Genomic DNA, 19,592 nt, shown 5'->3' with positions numbered 1-19,592 from the left:
ATTTGTGCAGTTCTCTATGAAAGCTGACTGATTATTTGATCATATTATGATCAACATTTCTGACATGTAACAGACTAAACCAGTAACCAAATCATAGTTAATAATAAATAATAAAAAGTCAATATGAAATACTAAAGGAATAAAATTCAAACAGTTTTTTATTTGAAGCATCGATTATTTGACAAAATGGACATATTAATGAATTATTGAAATAGTTGTTATTGCAGCCCTAAATTCCATGTCCTTTGTTATGATAAAATGCATCCTGACGTTTCCTCTTCCCTCTACATTAAGGGTCATCAAGGTGATCCTCGTGGATTTGTGGATCCCAGGTAGCCCCTAAAAACCACGTGAGTAGCCCACAGACTGGTTGAACACATACATAGCTCACTAAGAATGCTATAGCGGGAAACACTTGTAAATGTAGACATTAACTTTATTGCTATAAAGCCAGAAATCCATTAACATGATGAGTTGTCTTCACTGATCACCTCAGCATGTGTTTTTCCGTGTGTATCAAACTGGAAGCTCTTCACATCAATCAGTATCCAATCTTTTTTTTTTTTTTTAAAAAAAGGTTAGTGACCCCTGCTCTATAGCTAAAATATCCTTACAATAATTTCAATAGATGACCATTTAATATGAGCATTTATTCATTAAATTACCACAATGGTCAAATATTTATATGTGCCACTTTAAAAGGCTTAAAAATGTAAGAAACGATCAGGTATAGACAATGGAAATAAGGAACCGGTTGATTTTATTTCCTGTGCATATCTTTGCACTAATAAGGATGCTATAAAGATGACACATTGCCGGAGTACAATGAATGAATCCCTAATGGCTCGTCTGCACGTTTAATGCAGGGTAAATCACGGCAAAGCACCTGTCTCTGTGTTTACATTGGGAAGCGGAAACGAGTCCTTTGTGGAAAACAATTTTACTCAGCATGCAAAAAAAGACCTTGTTAGAAAGTTGGCCTCGAATTTTTGTCTGCACAACAGACAAGAGGCACTTTATAATATATGTGTACACTGTTCAAATTAACAGGAGTGAAGTGGTAGTTTGCTTTCTTACTTCTAATGCATGTTTGGTGAACATTAAAAATATTTGTAAGTTTGCTGAAACGACAACATTGCACTTATGTCACATCAACTACACTTTTCCAACTTATTTCATAATTTGCATTGCATGGCTAGAAGCTCTCTGAGTTCACAATAGATCATAAACTTTTCTTAATAGGGTGAAACAAAAAAAAATGCATATATAAGGAAACATTTAGTACGTACTGTATCGTATAGAGTGATTTACCTTCTGCAAGCAGGCGCAGAGCATGCCCAAACTGAGGTTCCAAAGTGTTTTTCTCAGCTACTAGTTCAGGTACGTAATTATTCTGATGCATTCTATCAGTGCAGATTTGCACACAGCAGGTCGCACGATCTCGCTCCTCGTTGCTGGTGTTGGCAGCTGCAGACTCAAACACGAGCAGATTCCTCCCTTTAAAAAAAAAAGGAAAAAAAAACTCAAATTATATTGTCCTCCAAGGTGTCCGGGATGCTTGCCTGCAGGTTGTGATTCATAGAAGTGAGCCCATCTCTTCCACTGCCTGCTCTTGTCTCTCCTCTCCAGCTCCACGCCACAAGCTTACGCTCACTGGGTGCGCACTGGACGCTGCTCCCCGCCCCTCCTAAACACTATTGGAGATATGCTGGGACTGGGGGGGTGCTGCAGAACAAACACACCGCTCCTCCTCCTCCTCTCCCTCCTCCTCTTCTCCTCCTCCTCCTCTTCCTCCTCCTCCTCCTCCTCCTCCTCCCACTTGTTTTAACAAAAGCTGCAAAACTTGCACAATGTTGAAAACAAAGGGGCTGCTCCGCATTGAGCTTGCACAAAGAAAACTTAGATACATAAAGAGAAAAATTTATCATTTGATTAGTTTTCATTGTTTTCCAATTTAATCAAGCGGTTTAGGATTACTGTTGTGAACATAAATAAACCTTTAAGGTTAAGCATTAATGTAAAATTTGTAAATTAATATTGCTAATGAAGGGGGAGCGGGGTCAAGTGATTGACCCCATTTTCTGAAGCATTGATATTTTGTTTACTGGAAGTACTCGCCGTCATTGGAAAACTGTTTTACTCATTTCTGTTGTAAAGATTTTATGAAAACACCCAAAACAGGAGTTAGTATCTACAGTAACTACACTATATGAAAACATTTTCTTTCTATTCTCTTTATACACCATAGTCTGTTTAAAATCATAACAAAAACATTATTACTTTTTTAGTGTGTGGGGGCGTTTTAATTCACTTAAATGGGGCCAATTAGTTTAATACAAGAAGGACATTTAATTACAAGTTTGGAATGAATGAAACTCCCAAGTTGAGATGTAAATTTGTGTGCCCCTCACTGGGTATAATATTCTTTGGTGGATTTTTGTTGACCTCAAGTGTCCAAAAGCAGTACTGCATATTTTGATAGTTTGACGTCTCTGACCTTCATTATTTCTGTACAGCCTGTTTTTATTAGTGCATATGTAGTCTCCTATAGTACCTAAACTTAATTTGTTGCACTGTCTTGTTGGAGCTTTAATCTAAAGATTGCAATGTAAACTTCTTACCCATCCATGACAGGTGTGAGATTCAATGACTTGATGTCTCTGCAGCAGCACGTGAAGGCTTTGCTGGGTTGCAAAAAGGAGGAACAGGACTGGATGCTGTCGAGTCAGCCGTACGGGCCCTGGAAGATAACGCAGTGTTTGATGCAGGTAAGCAGAATAATCCTCGCCTGTGTACTGGAGCCATCTGCTCTGGAAAACCAGTGAATCAACTATTCTTGGGATAGTTCGACTGCAGTATGCACTTTTCTCCTATGGCTGTTTCAAGTACAACATTTGTCTCCCTCACCCTTATTAAGGTTCAGCATTTCCTGGCATTATCAGATGTAACTTGAAAATGTAATCTTCGGTTGTGTTTATTGTGTGATGTCATTAAAGGTCGTGGAGCAACTCTGCAGAAGGAGAAAGGATGGACGACATTATCATGGATGGAATGACACTATCTTGTGGCGCTGTGACATCAGTGAAAACCATTGCTAATCCTGGTTCGCTGGCTTGGGCAGTGATGGAGAAGGTGCCAACATCCATAAATTGATCTTTAGAGAATGAAGGATGAATTATAATGGCATCACAGCAGGAATGGTAATTATTGTTTGGAACTGGGATGGGTATTTGAAATTTTTTTCTTGAATGATAAAGTTTGAAGGACATCAGGGTGACCTCGCCGTTAGCACATCTGCCTCAGAGTTCCGAGGTTCTGGGTTTGAATCCCAGTTACGGCTTTTCGTGTGTCGTGTTAATGATGTGCTAGTATGGGTTATCTTCAGGTAGTTAGGTTTTCTCTGATATTCTAAAAACATGCATGTATAGACGATAAATTATCCATTGGTAAGAATGTGAACGTGAATGTCCGCCAAACATCCCAGCGTGTATCGTGGCAAGATAGGCTCCAGTTCATAAATTGTGACTATGTTACAAAAAGTAAAAAAAAAAAAAATCCTGCCTGTGTTTCCATTTGGTGGTCATGGCAGCTTTTGAAAACTGAGCGGCAGGGAAACTTTCCAAATCAAATCTACACAAGAGACCTAGAATAATAATTAAAAGCAGAAAAACAAAACAAAAGGGCCAAAAACCCTTCCAAACCAAGACGGCTGTGGCATGACTCCAAAATGGCATAAAGCCCCACTCTTTTCTAGGGTCCATTTTAAGTGATTGTCTTTATCCCCTATTGTCTAAAATCTGCATTACCATTAGGTGGTCCCAGCCTCTTTTGAAACACAGAGGCCTTAGGCCAGGAAAATTTCCAATCCCACACCAGGGGCCCAGGCCAGAATGAAAATGGCATTACATGCTCCTTTCCCCAGGGGTCCACAATCAGTCACTTTTTCAGGGCTGTGGCAAAATCATTTTTCTTGCCAGTCTGGACACAAAAGCGACAGGGTACGCCAGAAATCCACGCCAGAGGCTTTGTCCACTAAAGTCCTTTGGTTTTACCAACGCGATTTTCAAAATTGCATAAAAGATTAATATAATTTCACAATTCTACAGATCAGATGCGTTTCTTCTGTGTTTCTTCTACAGTGCAATCTCCAGGGAGGAAACCTGAAGAGGTTTTTTGCGTCATCTGCTGGTAGATGTCATGTACGTTATGCCTTCATTGCGTCAGAAAATCATAATTCAACCCCATGTAAATTTACAAATAAAATGACACTCTATTCACATATATGCTAATAAAAATTAAACAAATTGGTTTGCACGTTATGTTCTAGCCTATGTTGAATACTACTAAACATAATGCATTTACAGTACAGAACAGTATTTATTTTATTTAAATTTTCACACGGCTATTTTTGCTATTTGTTGTTCTCTGTTGTCATGGAAACAGCGGTGCAAACCTGTTCCCTAAGAGCATTTGCATGGATATTGTTGATGAATTTACATTTTATATGTGCTCCAATTTTGTAACGATCCAACACCTCACAAATCTCAGATTTAGCACCTGGGTGCGTTTTAAAGTAAATTTTAGTCTATAATCATCAGTCGGTTTCTAATTGTCATTGTATTTGGTTCTATACATTGCTCTTTTATGTCTACATTGTGTTGTTATGACGTGATTTGTGCACCGCTTTCTTGGACACATCAGCTTTGAAAAAAAAGAGATCTCAGGCCCAATTGTATTTCATTTTCTGATTAAATAAAGATTTTGATATATTGTATGATTATTTTGGGAGGGTTCTCGGGTCAGGAAGTGATCATCAACTTCTTAGCTGATGCAAGTGTATAGAAACACTATTGGGATTGTGATACCGCTGAAAATAGAACAGTGCAAAAACAAAAGTGTTGTAGGAATTTTTATTTCATTTTATTATTATTATCAAGGAATAGCCGTCTGCCCGCTCCCAGCTGCTAAGTGACCTGCTGTAAACACAAACCACGTGACTGACAGCTCTTGCGATCGTCAGGAGCTTTTCGGCAGCGGGACGAATGACGGCTTAGCTGTAGAGGAAGTTAGTGGAGGCAGCCAGGCAGGCAAGCGGGCATCCGCGTTACTATGTAACCTGCACTAATTGGACACATCATTGCACTCAGACAGAGGTAAGCCCCCCTTTATAAACGCTCATATGTTCAAATGTAGTGATACAAAGCTGAACTTGATGTTCGTGGGCGTGTTCTTGCAACGCCTGTTAGCTGTGGTCAGGCTACAAACAATCCTAGGCCTTTGCTAGCACGACCTAGTTAGCATATCTGACATATCGTACCTCGCTCTTGATGTTTTCGCAACTGTACATGCTACAATTTGTTCTCTAGAACGATCAGGCCGATTATTCACGCAGCTAGGGTACAATCTTGGGGATATACATATGTCTACAAAGCTAGAGATTTGAGGAATTACCAAACTTCCTCCACAGGTCATCGTTAGCTTGCTAATGGATATGATCCTTAGCTGCAGATCGGCTTTAGCAACGCGTGCTAAGTAGCATGCAACTTATGTCTAGTCTGTTTGGAAAACTAGTCAAGATAAGTAACATTTTGCATTCGTTTCCAAATAATGATAGCACTCAATCTTAAATCGTGTCTAATAAATGCATCCTGTTCGTATTTACCCGCTCAATGCATTCGATTTGATCTGCTGCTACTTGTATACACGCTTGCTTAAACTTGAAATGGTGATTTGCATTTGTTACTGATCGGAATTTCTAAATGAGAAATTAATTAGAATCTAATTTCCCACTGATACTTATTAATCGTTCCACCTTGTGAGTAGGCGTCAGACATTTGAAGCGAAAACCTCGTTGGGCAAGTTAATCAGCACTGTTAACTTAAGACATTTGACGTGCATCACGGGGGGGGGGGGGGGGACAACGTTTAAAAGTATTATTGCAACACACTTAACCCCTCACTTGTTTCATTCGCATTTATGTTCAGTTGCTAATTTGGTCATGTTTAATTACATCTATGATGTTTTGATGATGTGCATGTAAAGCTGGAATATCCATGTGACAGTTATCTAAATGTTGTGTTGTTTCCATGCAGGAAGGTAGCAGCATTCATGGATATTGTGGACACTTTTAACGTTTTAATACCCAGTGACCAGTTGGACGACACTCTTGCCATAGGTCAAAATCTGGAATGTGAAGCCAGTAATGAGTTTGGGTCAGGACTCTGCCTTGAAGATTCTCTTAAGAACATGCTGAGTGATACAGATCCAATGTTTGGATGTGCAACTTCTCAGTTCAACCTGCTGGATACTGAGGACCCAACTTTCCAAATTTCAGGCTCAGCAGGTACGCTTATGATCAATACATGGTGTACAGTGTTCAAATGAAGTCATAATTTTTTTTAAATGATTTAATTCCATTACATGATTTTCCTTCTTTTTGCAACACAACATTTAATATCACACATTTTAAGTACTTGTGCACTATTGTTATTCTAAGACCACGTGTGATTCTGCTGAAGGATGAAGGCATCTGCTTGTACTTGTTTTTACTGCTATCCACCCATTTACTCAAACCTCTTTCTTCCATTGCAGAGCTCAGTGGTGGTTCAACAGCCACAGGCCTCAGCGGTGACCTGGCGGTAACAGAAACTAATTCGGTCAAGAGACCTGTTGGCCGACCCAGGAAACGTCCATGTAATGTACAATTAGGTAAGCCCCAATCTTAATTTTGTGAGTGACAGTGAGAGAGATGGTGACGTCATGCATTTGGCTTCTTTATACAGAATCAAAGGATGGTTCAGAGCCTCCTGATATTACCAATGCCACCGTACCCAGAGGACAACTGAGAAGGAAACCTTCCAACAGGCTACAGAAGTCATTTCTGATCAAAAAAGGAATAAAAGGCGTACAGCTGAAGGAAGAACTAACTCTGGGTGGACGCATCAATATCAATGATATTGAAGGTGGATTATGGTTAAAACCTTCTGTTGTGTTGAAACGGCTGACTGTCACCATTGGAGGATTCAAGATTGAACTACTTCCTGGACCATCCTATCTCCAAGACACAGAAGCCAACTTTGACAGTAGTTTTTCTTACGGTGCGAATGATGGTTTTGCCATGATGTCAGAAGATGGCGTCTCGGCACAGAATCCCGTTCCTGAGAAAGTCGCAGACCGGGATGTCACTGAGAATATGTGTGTTGATGATACACCACTTGGTTTGGGGCCGTATGTGAACCCTAATGACGTCCAAGCGGCTAACGGGACAGAAACAAAAAGGTGCACTCAAGAAACTAAAGATGACAATCAGACTATTGCTAAAAAGCAGAAGCCTGTCGATGACAGAAAATGTGGTGTTAAATTGCCACCAAGCAACGGGACCTCTTCAAGTGACAAAGTGGACAATAAAGAAAAGAAGCCAATTTTAGCCCAAAACCTGCTCCAATCCAAGCAACATCTCATTTCCAATAAGAAAGGTTTGATTACAGGTGGACAAAGCAACATGACTAAAGGAGCTACGGTTTCCCAAAAAGTACCATCCAAAGTTGTCCAAAGAGATGTACTTCACAAATTAAAGTCTCTCAAAGAGATAAGAGGCGGTCAACATTTAAAAAGGCGTGCTGGAAGCATTCCAATTGAGCATATCCCTAAACATCCAAAGATGCAAACAGGAGATTCCAAAGTGAAGCCCAGTTCTCCAGTAAAGAAGACGCCATCTAGTGGCATTCGTGTGGTTGAACAACACAGTCCAACCAAACCATCTCATACTCTCAACACCTTGAAAGCAGACGCTTCGAACTCCTCCCATGTCGCTCGTCCGGGTCATTCCTCCAAAACACCAGAAGAAGCAGGGCAGGAGAAGCCTAAAATGAAGAAGCCTGAAAAGATTCTACAAAAGCAAAAAAGTAAAACTGCTAGAAGCATCTCTGTGGATGAGCCACAGCTGTTCATCCCCGACAACGCTCCGGTTGTCAAGAAAGAAACTGTTGAGCAACAGGTGCCACAGCAGGAGCAGGATCAACCTGCCAACAATGAGTCTGTGTGGGATGGAAACAACTGCTGTGGTCAGTGCAAGAAACACCACAACAACATGTAAGTCTTGTCTCCGAAAAACGTTTCTCAAAATTTGACCTAACACAAGTTAGAACAAGAATTACAATGTCAAAAAGGCACCGGGCTACTTCTTGTAGTCGCTGAGCAACCAGTGCGAAATATGGACACAATTGCATATGCTGGCGTACTAGAGGTGAATGGCCTAGAAACCAAGCGCAGTGCGAAAAGGGTTGTATTTTCACATTCATGAGGTTATTAAAAAGATGTATGTCTTTGTGATTTTACTTTTAATCAGCAGTCACAAAAGAGTGTAGTTAATTCTGGCTTATCTACACTGGGCTGCACAGGAAAATGAACTGCAAATTGTTTTTTTCCCCCCTTCCAGGTTCATGGTAGGTTGTGGCCGCTGTGATGACTGGTTCCATGGTGACTGCGTTGGTCTTGACCTGCTCAAAGTACGCGAGATGGAGGAAGAGGACCAGATGTACGTGTGCTTAAAGTGCTGCGAGGAGGAGAGCAAAAAGTCATCTACACCCGCGCCTGAAATAAAGACTGAAGCCGCAGCTTTAAAGCAGGCTCCCAAACCCAAGCCCGGAGCCTCGGAGGAACCCACAGCAGGAGGGGTCCGATCTTTAAAGAAGGTTAGTCGTCTTGGGGTTTTTCTTACCGTAGTTGTTTAACAAATGTCTTAAATTACAAAAGATGTTCCGCTGTGTTTTCTCCAGCTAAGTGATGTCTGATATTAATCATAGCCAGTGTTTCCACTGCACAAGGGTTTGTCTTTTTTTTTTTGTTTGCTTTTACTTTCCTTGAACACTAATGGCTTGCACACGGGTGTATGCTTACTATAGGTCGCTGGACTGGGCAACATCTGTAGCTACTCTTAAAACTGAGACATACACTCACCCATTGCATTGCACAAAAATAATGACATGAAACATAAAAATACACCGTCTGGTGCACTGTGTTTAAATATTGTAATTTCAAGTGGTGTAAAACTGTGCAGACCCCTTAAGAGATGTTTTGATCCTTCTTACTTATTTGTAAATATAAGCTACACATAGTTGAAATATATTTTTAAACCTAGGGTGAATATTGTCATTCATTGATCTCATTTAATTCTCGGGGTGTTAAATCGATAGCAACTGGTACAATCCAGTTGTGATTGATTCAGTGCCTTGCCTGGCTTCCCATTCAACACCTCTGCGAAGTGCAAAAACAATTGTTGATAAACTAGCATTAATTTAGGAGCCCAACATTTGGCCAAGGGCAAATACTTCAATTTTCTTGTCATTCTAAAGGCGAGCATTCATATTTAATTTTTATATCTTTCCTGTTGGTTTGTTTACAAGTTTTTTTTTCTGTACTATGAATGTTGAAATGCTCCTTAGGTAATTTGTGGTTGCTCTCTTTTTAACTAGGAACAAGCTAGAAGATCATCTGCACATGTTAAAGAAAGTCATCATAAAACAGGTATTTGAGACAGTGCTTTCATATGTGAATTCTTTTACATGCAGTTGAATTTCCAAATTGTGCATCAACAGAAAATATATTAGGCAGTGTTTGAACTTTCATTGTTTTTGAATTCAACAAGGAAGGGGGGGAAGCTTTGAGTTGCAGTTCCATTTTTGTTTTTCATGCAAATGTCCTTGGTGCTTGTTTGTCCTCACAGGCATTCAGCTCAAACTTGAGGCAAAAAGTAAAAGTGCATCTTCAAAAAAGCCTGCATCTATTGAGGAGATCAGGCGCAGTGTGCGTGATTCTCTGAAAGACATTCTTATGCAGAGGTAGGAAAGTTTTGTACATTTATAATGCACAGCCTGCTCAATGAATGGCTTTGAAAAGCATTTCTGTAAAGGTGCTGAATTTGTGACACTCTGCATTTTAGGTTGAAGGAGTCTGATTTGAATGTCCCAGTGGAGAAAGCGTCTGAAGTTGCCAAGAAGATTGAAAGGGAAATCTTCCATATGTATAAAGATACAGAAAACAAATACAAGAGCAAGTATCGAAGCTTGATGTTTAACCTCAAAGATACTAAAAATAATGTAAGTGTAGTTGGAAATGTCTCCAAAATAAGACCAAACACGGCATGCAAAATTAGGACAGTTTGAATAGAATTTAAAAGTGATTTCCTTTTATCCTACTACTCAGGTTCTCTTTAGGAAGGTTCTGAAGGGAGAAATATCTCCTGCTAATCTGATCCGAATGAGTCCAGAGGAGCTGGCTTCCAAGGAACTGGCTGCTTGGCGGCAAAGAGAGAACCGGCATGTGAGTAATATTCACGCATCCTCAACTAAATTTCACGACCATTGAGGCGCTCAGTAAAGCTGTTTGACACTCGTTGATAAATCCACAGTTCATAATGATAACTGGTTATTTCTCCACAGACAATTGAAATGATTGAAAGAGAGCAAAGAGAGGTTGAGCGGCGCCCCATCACCAAGATTACACACAAAGGGGAGATTGAGATCGAGAGTGAAGAACCAGGAAAAGTACCTGAACCTGTGGAGATAGAGGTAAGAAAGGGGGCATAGCTTGATTTGTGACATTCCCAAGTAAATGTGCCACTCAGTTGTTGACTCCCTCGCATTTCTGCCCAGGTTGAATCGCCAGTCAAAGTTGCAGAAGTGCCAGTAGAGGCTGCCATTGTTCCGGAGAAACCGACAGAGAGCACCGAGACCGAGAGAGACACCACCAGCAAGCACAAGTCTCACTTGTTTGACCTCAACTGCAAAATCTGTACAGGTGACTGTCAACGCAAACCCAAGCTGTGACTCTCAAGGGCAGCAGTGACTGAATTTTTGTCCCACCAATTAAGGTCGTATGGCACCCCCAGTCAAAGAGGCGCCCACCAAAGTGGTCAAAGTTGCTACATCAGTGGCAAAGCGACCGTCTGCTAAGAGCGATGAGGGTAGCGTGCCGGCACCATCTGCTGTTGAAGACGACTTGCATCTCACAGTCTTAGAGGAGAGCTTCCAGAAGGCTCACACCAGCTTTGAGCGAAGGCGAGTACCGTATTTTCCGGACTATAAGTCGCTCCGGAGTATAAGTCGCACCAGCCATAAAATGCCCCAAAAAGTGAAAAAAAACATATATAAGTCGCTCCGGAGTATAAGTCGCATTTTGGGGGCAATTTATTCGACAAAATCCCACACCAAAAACAGTCATGAACGAGCAACAACAGGCTAAACGATAGCAACAACAGGCTAAACGATAGGTATGCTAACGTGACAAACACAAACAAAGAGCTGAGAACGGGCCTGACGTAACATATAGAGTGATTAAGGACAACTATTACATGAATAACATGTTTATAAAACCATCAGTGTCACTCCAATTCATTAAATAGCAACAACAGGCTAAACGATAGGTATGCTAACGTGACAAACTCAAACAAAGAGCTGAGAACGGGCCTGACGTAACATATAGAGTGATTAAGGACAACTATTACATGAATAACATGTTTATAAAACCATCGGTGTCACTCCAATTCATTAAATCCATCGATCGTTCTTTGTCAACAATGGGTGCGCGCGACTGAGGGCGCTTGCACTTCAAAATATTCCACAGGCTCATATAACGATAGATAAACTATATTTCAAATAACTATAATATAAGCCAATAATATTATCAAACCATCCGTGCACTTTAAATCCATTAAATCCATCGGTCAAATTCCTCGTCCTTTGTCAACATCGCCGCGCGTGCGCCCTGACGTCAGCCTCGTCTTTATTCCACAGATCTAGTATATAACTATATTGTAGCGTTAACAAAGTACAAGGATAGACGTGGGTTTGGTATACGGCTCTTTATTAAACAAAACAAACTTCCAAGCGTGTGGCGGCGTGGACTTCCAGACACGAGAGCTCCATGGCATAGGACCGGGCGTGCGTAATGGCCATGTCCGAGCCCCGCGCACCGTTCAGCGGACAGCCACTCGGCCGAGCGTCGGCCCCCGACTCAGTAGAGACCGGGCGTGCGTAAAAGCCATAATAGTTTTTCAAACCTTCTATGTCACTCCAAATCCTTAATTCCTTCAAACTCTTTGTCCTCCGTGTCACTTAGAAATGATCACCGCTAATGATGGTAGTCCTTGTGTGGGCACGTTTGTATGTAAACAACCGGCGCGCCGCGCTACTGACGTCACTTGAAATAGTAATCCATTGGTACATCATGGTTCTCCAAACTTTCTTTCTGCTGCTCGATTACTGTTTTCAGCTGCATATTTTACAACTTGAAGTTTGTAACCTGCAAAATATGAGTTTCTTTTTGGTGCCATTTTTCTTAAGCCCACCCAGTTGATGAGTCACGGCCAACGGTAAAATTTAGAGCGCCCTCATCCAGTTTCGTCTGAAAATATAATTTTTTTTGGTTGTTTTATCAAAGTCAAAGTCTGCTTTATCGTCGATATATTTTTTTATATACTAAGACACACAAAGAGATTGAAATTACATTTCCACTATCCCTCGGTGAGATAGTACACATATGCATACAAGCAACACAAAAAAACCCCAAGAAGGCACTAACAATGAATAAATAAGAGTATTGAATAAATGATAAATAAACAAATAATAATAAATAATAATAATAAATATAAGAGGAGCAAAAATGGAGCAAGTGTACATACAGCAGACAGTGGACTTGGATATGGTGCTTTAAAGTGTTAATTGCTTTATTTGATGTTTTCTCTATTTTTTATGTTTTGAATATGTTCAAGATAAAGAAATAAAAGCATGTGAAGTGATCAACTATACTAAAAATAACATGGGAAGTGGTCAACTATACTTGTAAGTGATGTCTTAATGATCAAGTAAAAATTTGTGAAAAAAAAACATATATAAGTCGCTCCTGAGTATAAGTCGCCCCCCCACCCAAACTATGAAAAAAACCGCGACTTATAGTCCGGAAATTACGGTAGTCATTTCCGATGCCAGTTTTATGCAGCTTAGTGTCGGAAATAGCGCCTGAAGTGCTCCTCTTTCCTCGTCAGGTCTGATCCTCCATCCGTCCGAGATGATGACTCATCGTTCCTCTCCAGCCTGAAGTCCTTGTGGCGAGGTTTCCTTACGATGCACTCTGTGGCTAAACTTGTCACTAAAGCTTTCCCTGTGTCAGGCATTCTGGACAGCTTAACTCAGGTACGCCACACTTTTAACAACCCCCCTACGGACACACTTGTGTTTGAATTCCACTTAAAAACTTAAATCTACTTCATTAACATTGCTATAAAGATTTGACCTCTTTGCTGCCATTGAGATAACTCAAATTTTCATAAGATTAGGCTTCGGTCCACATCGCCTGTAGAAGTTTTTTGTCAGCACCCTACTGTTCACAAGTTAGGTCAACAGAATATGATGACGTGTGATTTTTTTTCTTAAGAACTTTTTTTTAAGAACATTCTAACAGTTATGCATTTATGCACAGTTATGCATTCTATACTACAGTGTAATCTTATTAATCACATAACCAAATCAGCAAAGAAAGTTCAACTTTTGTAATTGCACCAACAGAGGCCAGATCTAAATCAAGTTGAAAATATAAAGGGTCAGTTTGGTTTGGGTCACGTTTGTCAAAAAAAGTAGGCACGTTTAGTATGATGGCAGCAAATGTTTACCCCTAAAGACTGGGTGTTCCAAGTAAAAAAAAAATTACATATGTAACCTATGATTAGTTAACACTACCCCCCCACCGCCCCCAATAGGATCTTCCTGACAGTATTCAGGTTGGTGGAAGGATAAGTCCGCAGACCGTGTGGGACTACTTGGAGAAGATACGTGCTACAGGAACTAAAGTAAGTCGTATTTTGACATCTTGTTACGTTCAAATTTTTCCTCTATCGATTGTTTCTTTACTGACACACGCTGTTTGTTTTTCTTTACTTTACTGACACACGCTGTTTGTTTTTCTTTTACACTTGAAGGAAGTGTGCCTGATTCGCTTCTCCCCTGTAACCGAAGAAGATGAAATCTCCTACACTCTCCTGTATGCTTACTTCAGCAGCAGAAAGCGCTTTGGCGTGGTGTCAAACAACCGCAAACAAGTGAAGGACATGTATCTTATTCCTTTGGGTGCTTCTGAAAAAGTGCCACATCAGCTTGTGCCTTTTGATGGACCAGGTGATTAGGACAAGCAGATTTCTCTCTGTGAATAACAAAGTCCCATAACACAAATGTAATTATCATGTGATTTGGCAGGTCTGGAAAACAACAGAGCAAATCTTCTCTTGGGATTGATAATTCGTCAGAGGCCGAAGAGAGATTATATTCCTGTTGACATGAACGAAGCAACAAGGATACCGCCTGAAGTCAAGCCCGTCCCATTATCTGTCAAAGAAACTCCTGCAGAAGAAGAAGATGAGAAGCTCTTCCTGGCCTCCTTGACCACTCCCAATAAAAGCGAGAAGGATAAAATACTTGAGACTACAGAGGATGCAGAGGAGCCCATCGCAGAGTCTTTTGAAGAACCATCTGCGGCAGGCAACAGCAGCCAGGAATCCCTTAAGCCTTTGCGTTTTCTTCCAGGTGTGTTACTCGGCTGGGGTGGAATACTCCCGCCGCTGCCAGATTTTGGAGAAAAGCCTCTGGGTGACATTCACAAGGTCCAGCCCTCCCAAAAACCAAGGGTGCCCTCCAGCGGGGACTCCAAGGGTCCAGCTGCTGCTGGCGTTGCCGCCGCGTCTCGAGAGCGCTTTGTTATCAAGAAAAAAGAAGTGAAAGCTGTCCAAGCTGAATCTCAGTCAACCAGCCAGACGAAGGCTGCGAAAACGCCACTGGGAAAAGATGCTGAGGCTGCACCGGGAGGTGCTCCCGTCTCCCTGAGAGATAAGCCTCCAGATGTTTCCACGGAAGTTTTCTTGGAAAGCTTGTCGACGCTTCAAAAAGAGCATGAAGTGGGCAGCGGTGATACCCCCAAGGATGACATCTCTCTTCTCACTTCAGACAAAGCAAAGTTGGGATCGCAGCCAGTGCCAGAGCACATAAATACCTCCAAACCTTTAAGTGGGATATTGAAAAAGATTTCCACCTATTCAAGCGTGACAGAAAACAAAGCCAGTGAAACAAGCCCCATTGCACCCGTTGATGCCAAGCAAGCTCCCATGTTGAGCATCAGTAAAACCAGCCCAGTGACAACATTTCATCAAGGCTTTTTACAGATCTCTCAGGCCAAACACAAACTGAAAGACCAAAACCAATCCGGCAGTCAGTCGGTCCCAGATGACCGCGAAGATCCTGCTGAAGTCCAGCTGAGCGGCACAGTAACTCAAGACAAAATGGCGGCACCAGCCCTCCCAGCATGCGACAGTGTTGCTCTTGTCCACCAGGAGGAGCAGCAACCTCAGGTACCTGGCAGCAACCACGATCCATCGGTTACAAACACTTTCCAAAACCCACATGTTCAGGATCAGAACCATGCCACACCCCTGGCCCAGGAGAGCGCCTCACCCTCGAACCACCCCGAGAGTCTCCCTCAACCAGCTGATCAACTTCCATCGCAGGCCAAAGAGGAAGGAGAAGCCCAGGAGGAAATCTACACTTACTGTCACCCATGGGAGGAGAAGCAGCGACACAGTGAGGAGAGGGAACATCACAAGAAGCACGGTCACCGAAGAGACCACGGGAAGAAGAGCAGGCACCATGACAGGGGGCGGAGCAGGAAGCACGAGCACGAATACGACGACAAACACAGAGACAGGATTAGGCACCACAGACACTCTGAGGACCGCTACGGCGAGAGGCGGAAAGAGCGATACTACAGCGACGACTACAGCAGCCGCCACAAAGAACGCCATCGACACCGGCGGGACTCGGACTATGACTATGATTATGACAATGGCCACAGGAGCTCAAAGGACAGTTACATGTAATTTTATGTTTTTTTAATTCTTTTTTTTTTTTTTAAAGAAAACAAGTCCTAGTAGTATGTGTTTGGTGCTGTATGAAACTCGTTCTCCGATTCAAACCACATCAGATTGTTGGGGCTGTTTCGATTGTTTCCTCTGTCATTCATGCGCAGCCCCCCCAACCAAGACTTCTGTTATGACCAGCTAAGCTGTTTTTTAGTGGAGTTATGAGTTTTTCTGTTGTTTTAGTAGAGTTATGAACTTGAACTTGCTTTTTTCAATTTGCTACACCCTGTAAAGCCCACGACAACACCATCAAAACATTTTTTTTTTTTAAATTTGTCCATCTATCCATCCATGCATCCATCCATCTATCCATCCATCTTCTGCTTATCTGGGGTCGGGTCGCTGGGGGCACAGCTTTAGGAGGGACTCCCAGACTTCCCTCTCCCCAGCCACTTCAACCAGCCCATCCCATGGGATCCCAAGGATGCCCGAGCCATCTAATCTGGCTCCTCTCAACATGTTTTTTTTTTTTTTTTTTTTTTTTTTTAAATTGTTATTATAGAAGGTTTTGCTGCACACAGTAATTCTTTTTTTACAATGGCAAAACAAATTAAATCCATTTGCGTTTCAGAGTAAGCCTTCCTATCGAGGTGTGACTAAGAAAGACTTGTGGGTGTAGATACATTTTACCCGCAATTCATAAAAAGGGCCATTTTCAATTTAAATTTTTTAGATGATTACTTTTTTATAATTGGATATATTGTTTCCACCGACCCGTTGCATCTCTTTTTCTAACTTCCTGATACTAAGCTGAAGGACATTAGGGCTGAAATGTTTTTTTTTTTTTTTTTTTAAGCTAAAAACTAATTTGCTACAAAAACTTTTTGGAGGCACCTATTGAGCAACATCTCGTCCCATTTTAATTGCTTTAAATATTTTATAGTCTTACTTTCTACTGGAAAAGCATTGTACATTTGTGGCTTGTAATATACCATAGAAATGAAGTGTGCCTTTGCACGTGTGTATGTACAGTTGGTAATAAAGCTAATTCATTTTTTTATTGTTATAAAAACAAATTTCAGTGTACAGTAAATACAGTATATTAAAGATACAGTCACTGAAACATCACTGCTATACTCTATTTAAATGTACATGAAAGTGACTACAAATACAGTTTTACCAGTATGATTTATCTTAACAAAGATCCTTGTGTGAAAAGAAACAATTAATGGCTGGTTGTTGTTTTTTTTTTTTTTGGGGGGATAGAAGTGCAATGGAACATCCAAAGTCCAACACCATCTCTTCTGTCATGTTGATTGCCTTCCTATCTAAAAATCAACACCACTTGCACTATATGAAATCATGTAATTTTAATCCAAAATGAAACTCTCACCATCACACGTTATTCATTAAGTAGAAAAAATAGGAGCATTTTGCAGTGTTAGACAAATATAAAGAAAAGTTATACATCTCAGCAGCTTTCCTAAAGAAATTAATTAATTAAATAAATTAATACACGATCTTTATTTTTTATTTTTTTATACTTACTAATAAAAGTCTTACCTATACTTTAAAAAAAAAAAATTATAAAAAGCCTTCTTACATGGTCATTAAAAAAAAATACAAAAAAAGCCATACTATACATGGTCATTTTTTTCTGAATAGTATATATATATATATGTGTATGTATATATATATACATATATATATATGTATGTATATATATATATATATATATATATATATATATATATATATATATATATATATATATATATATATATATATATATATATATATATATATATATATATATATATATATATGACAGCTGTTGTGTATGTTTGTTGGTGGACACGGATTTTCTTGAACCATTTTGCATTGTCTGACGTACTTAATTTCAGCACCTGATTAGCACAAATTTGTGTATGTAATTGCCTGATACTTCATTAACCATTTTGCTCCGAGTATAATGAGCGGCCAGGATGAATATTTTTATAACGCGTTTTCCTCTTTACCGTCCTTCTCTTTTCTTTGATGTAATATCTTATCAAAGCACAAAATGCACACTCCCTCAAATGCTCTATCTTCTAGAGAACTCAAAATGAGTCAAAATCTAGTGTTGAACTCTCACCAAAAATCCCCCCTTATTTATTCATTTCCATTACCAACATTAAAGCCCTCGTTGCTTTTTGAAAACAGAAGAGGTTCATTAAACAAATAAACATTTCTGAGATTTCCCTCAAAACCCCCCGAAAACAGCCCAGATGTCACAACGGATACATTTGTGTTCATTTCAAATCCCCCAAAGTAGAGCTGCCCCCAGTAATTCAAAGCTATGTATTTCCCAATTGGATCCACATCCTCCAGGATGACTCTCTTGTTGTTCAAATGCACTTGAATGACACAATTGTGAACTAAAATGGACACATGGTGCCATTTATTGCAGCAAAGTGTCTGACTTTTCAAAGTCACCGGGAGGGAAATTCTCTCCCCGAGATTAAGTACAACTTTCAGGCCTCCCCTCTCCAGTCCCACTGCTAGGAAGTCATCATCATCATGTCCCCCCTTGCCCATCCACATGATTAAACCGTCACTTGTGTTGGTGAGGAAAATAAAAGAAACTTGAGTGGATCTTAAATCCCTTCTGTTGTATTTCACATCAATGTATTTCACATACGAGTGTCCCACAAACTTTAAAGTGTCCGTTGCTACCTCTCTGGTGCAATACTTTCCTCCCCACCCGAGGGGGCAAATGCAGGTGTAAGATGTCAGACCAACAGGAGAGCATATGGAACCATGTTTACAAATATTATTAACACAGCTTAGAGACCGATTACAAGTTGGGCCGGTCCATGATGCCGGGCAGTCACACGTGAAGGACTCGCTTCCTGTTACCCTGCATTGGCCCCCATTGTGGCACACCTTATACCCACAGGCGCTCCCATCCCAATCCCCGACATTTGCTCCACCAAGAGCCCCTTTTTCCGTCAACTCCAACTCAAGTCCGTTTAGAACCACTTCTCTGATGCTGCCAGTGAAGCCCGTTGGCTCTCCTTCGACCGCGTCCGTGGACACGGAACTCAGAGATGAGACGCCTCCGACAAAGATGTTAGTGGCAACATCCAGTGTGCTCATCCTCTGGGTTACATTGTGTCTGACCTCCTTGCCATCCAAAATTAGAAAGCCCTGCAGACCGATGCGGCCTGCCTTCACCGTGTGCCAGCTCTTAGAATGCAGGTTTACTCTAGTAAGAGTCTGCAGGATGTGAGGACCGTCTCCCAGGTTGTACCGTAGCTGGACAAAGCTAGAAATCAAAGAGAGGCAGAAGAAGTCCCCTGCAGAAAGGAAATAAATATGAGTTGCTTGGGGAAAAACGGGCAACTAAAATATACTATAAACAATACCAATAGTGAATAATAGTCAAAGAAAAAAAATAAACACACCAGTTGTAAATCTGATGTACAGCGAAAGGAAAGACCGTCAAATATGGTACATTAGAGTTGCATAGACCATTAAACAAGGCAAGCGTTGGCAGCCATTGTGTTAATGTCATTTAAACTTACGGGCTTAGTCAACCAACACCATCTATGTACTATAATGTGATGTTTAATATTTACATGTATTTGATATTGCTTACTTCTGTCTTGTTGCAAAATTTATGTGTCACTTTAGTTAGTATATGATGGGATGT

At 40.8% G+C, this 19,592-nt stretch overlaps 3 protein-coding genes and 1 long non-coding RNA gene across 6 annotated transcripts in view; 2 read left to right on the top strand and 2 right to left on the bottom strand.

Annotated features, from left to right (window-relative positions):
- Positions 1–1,692, bottom strand: part of khdrbs2 (KH domain containing, RNA binding, signal transduction associated 2) — a 30,545-nt gene extending 28,853 nt beyond the window's left edge. Inside the window, exons 1-2 of one of the 3 annotated variants that reach the window (XR_007485103.2) lie at positions 1,563–1,692; positions 1,312–1,497 (exon numbers count right to left, since the gene is read on the bottom strand). Coding sequence is in view for 1 of the 3 variants with exons in the window: in XM_049736206.2 (XP_049592163.1) it covers positions 1,312–1,402 (91 nt within the window). In the remaining 2 variants the exon portion in view is untranslated. Of the gene's footprint in view, positions 1–1,311 lie in introns of all 3 variants that reach the window. The other 2 variants (XR_007485104.2, XM_049736206.2) reach the window with 2 other exon arrangements.
- A 64-nt stretch (positions 1,693–1,756) lies between these two features.
- On the top strand, positions 1,757–4,770 carry LOC125978666 (uncharacterized). Its single transcript, XR_007485112.2, has 2 exons — positions 1,757–2,768; positions 2,997–4,770. It is a non-coding gene; the product is annotated as an uncharacterized lncRNA (long non-coding RNA).
- Positions 4,771–4,995: 225 nt separating this feature from the next.
- Positions 4,996–17,123, top strand: phf3 (PHD finger protein 3). The gene is made up of 16 exons (XM_049736157.1): positions 4,996–5,153; positions 6,093–6,343; positions 6,592–6,708; positions 6,783–8,091; positions 8,438–8,693; positions 9,474–9,525; positions 9,725–9,839; positions 9,941–10,097; positions 10,204–10,320; positions 10,440–10,568; positions 10,653–10,797; positions 10,871–11,057; positions 13,043–13,190; positions 13,754–13,843; positions 13,973–14,168; positions 14,247–17,123. The coding sequence occupies exons 2-16, from the start codon at positions 6,109–6,111 to the stop codon at positions 15,914–15,916; spliced, it is 4,923 nt and encodes a 1,640-aa protein (XP_049592114.1). The 5' UTR covers positions 4,996–5,153; positions 6,093–6,108; the 3' UTR covers positions 15,917–17,123.
- A 563-nt stretch (positions 17,124–17,686) lies between these two features.
- eys (eyes shut homolog) overlaps positions 17,687–19,592 on the bottom strand; it is a 106,667-nt gene continuing 104,761 nt past the window's right edge. The window contains exon 51 of the mRNA XM_049736222.2: positions 17,687–19,236. Within this exon, the coding sequence (XP_049592179.1) occupies positions 18,050–19,236 (1,187 nt within the window). The 3' untranslated portion in view covers positions 17,687–18,049. The remainder of the gene's footprint in view (positions 19,237–19,592) is intronic.

Source organism: Syngnathus scovelli, chromosome 12 (genome assembly GCF_024217435.2).
Source record: "Syngnathus scovelli strain Florida chromosome 12, RoL_Ssco_1.2, whole genome shotgun sequence".
NCBI lineage: Eukaryota > Metazoa > Chordata > Actinopteri > Syngnathiformes > Syngnathidae > Syngnathus > Syngnathus scovelli.
Note: the sequence above shows the minus strand (reverse complement) of the source record. Positions and strands in the feature narration are given on the sequence as shown.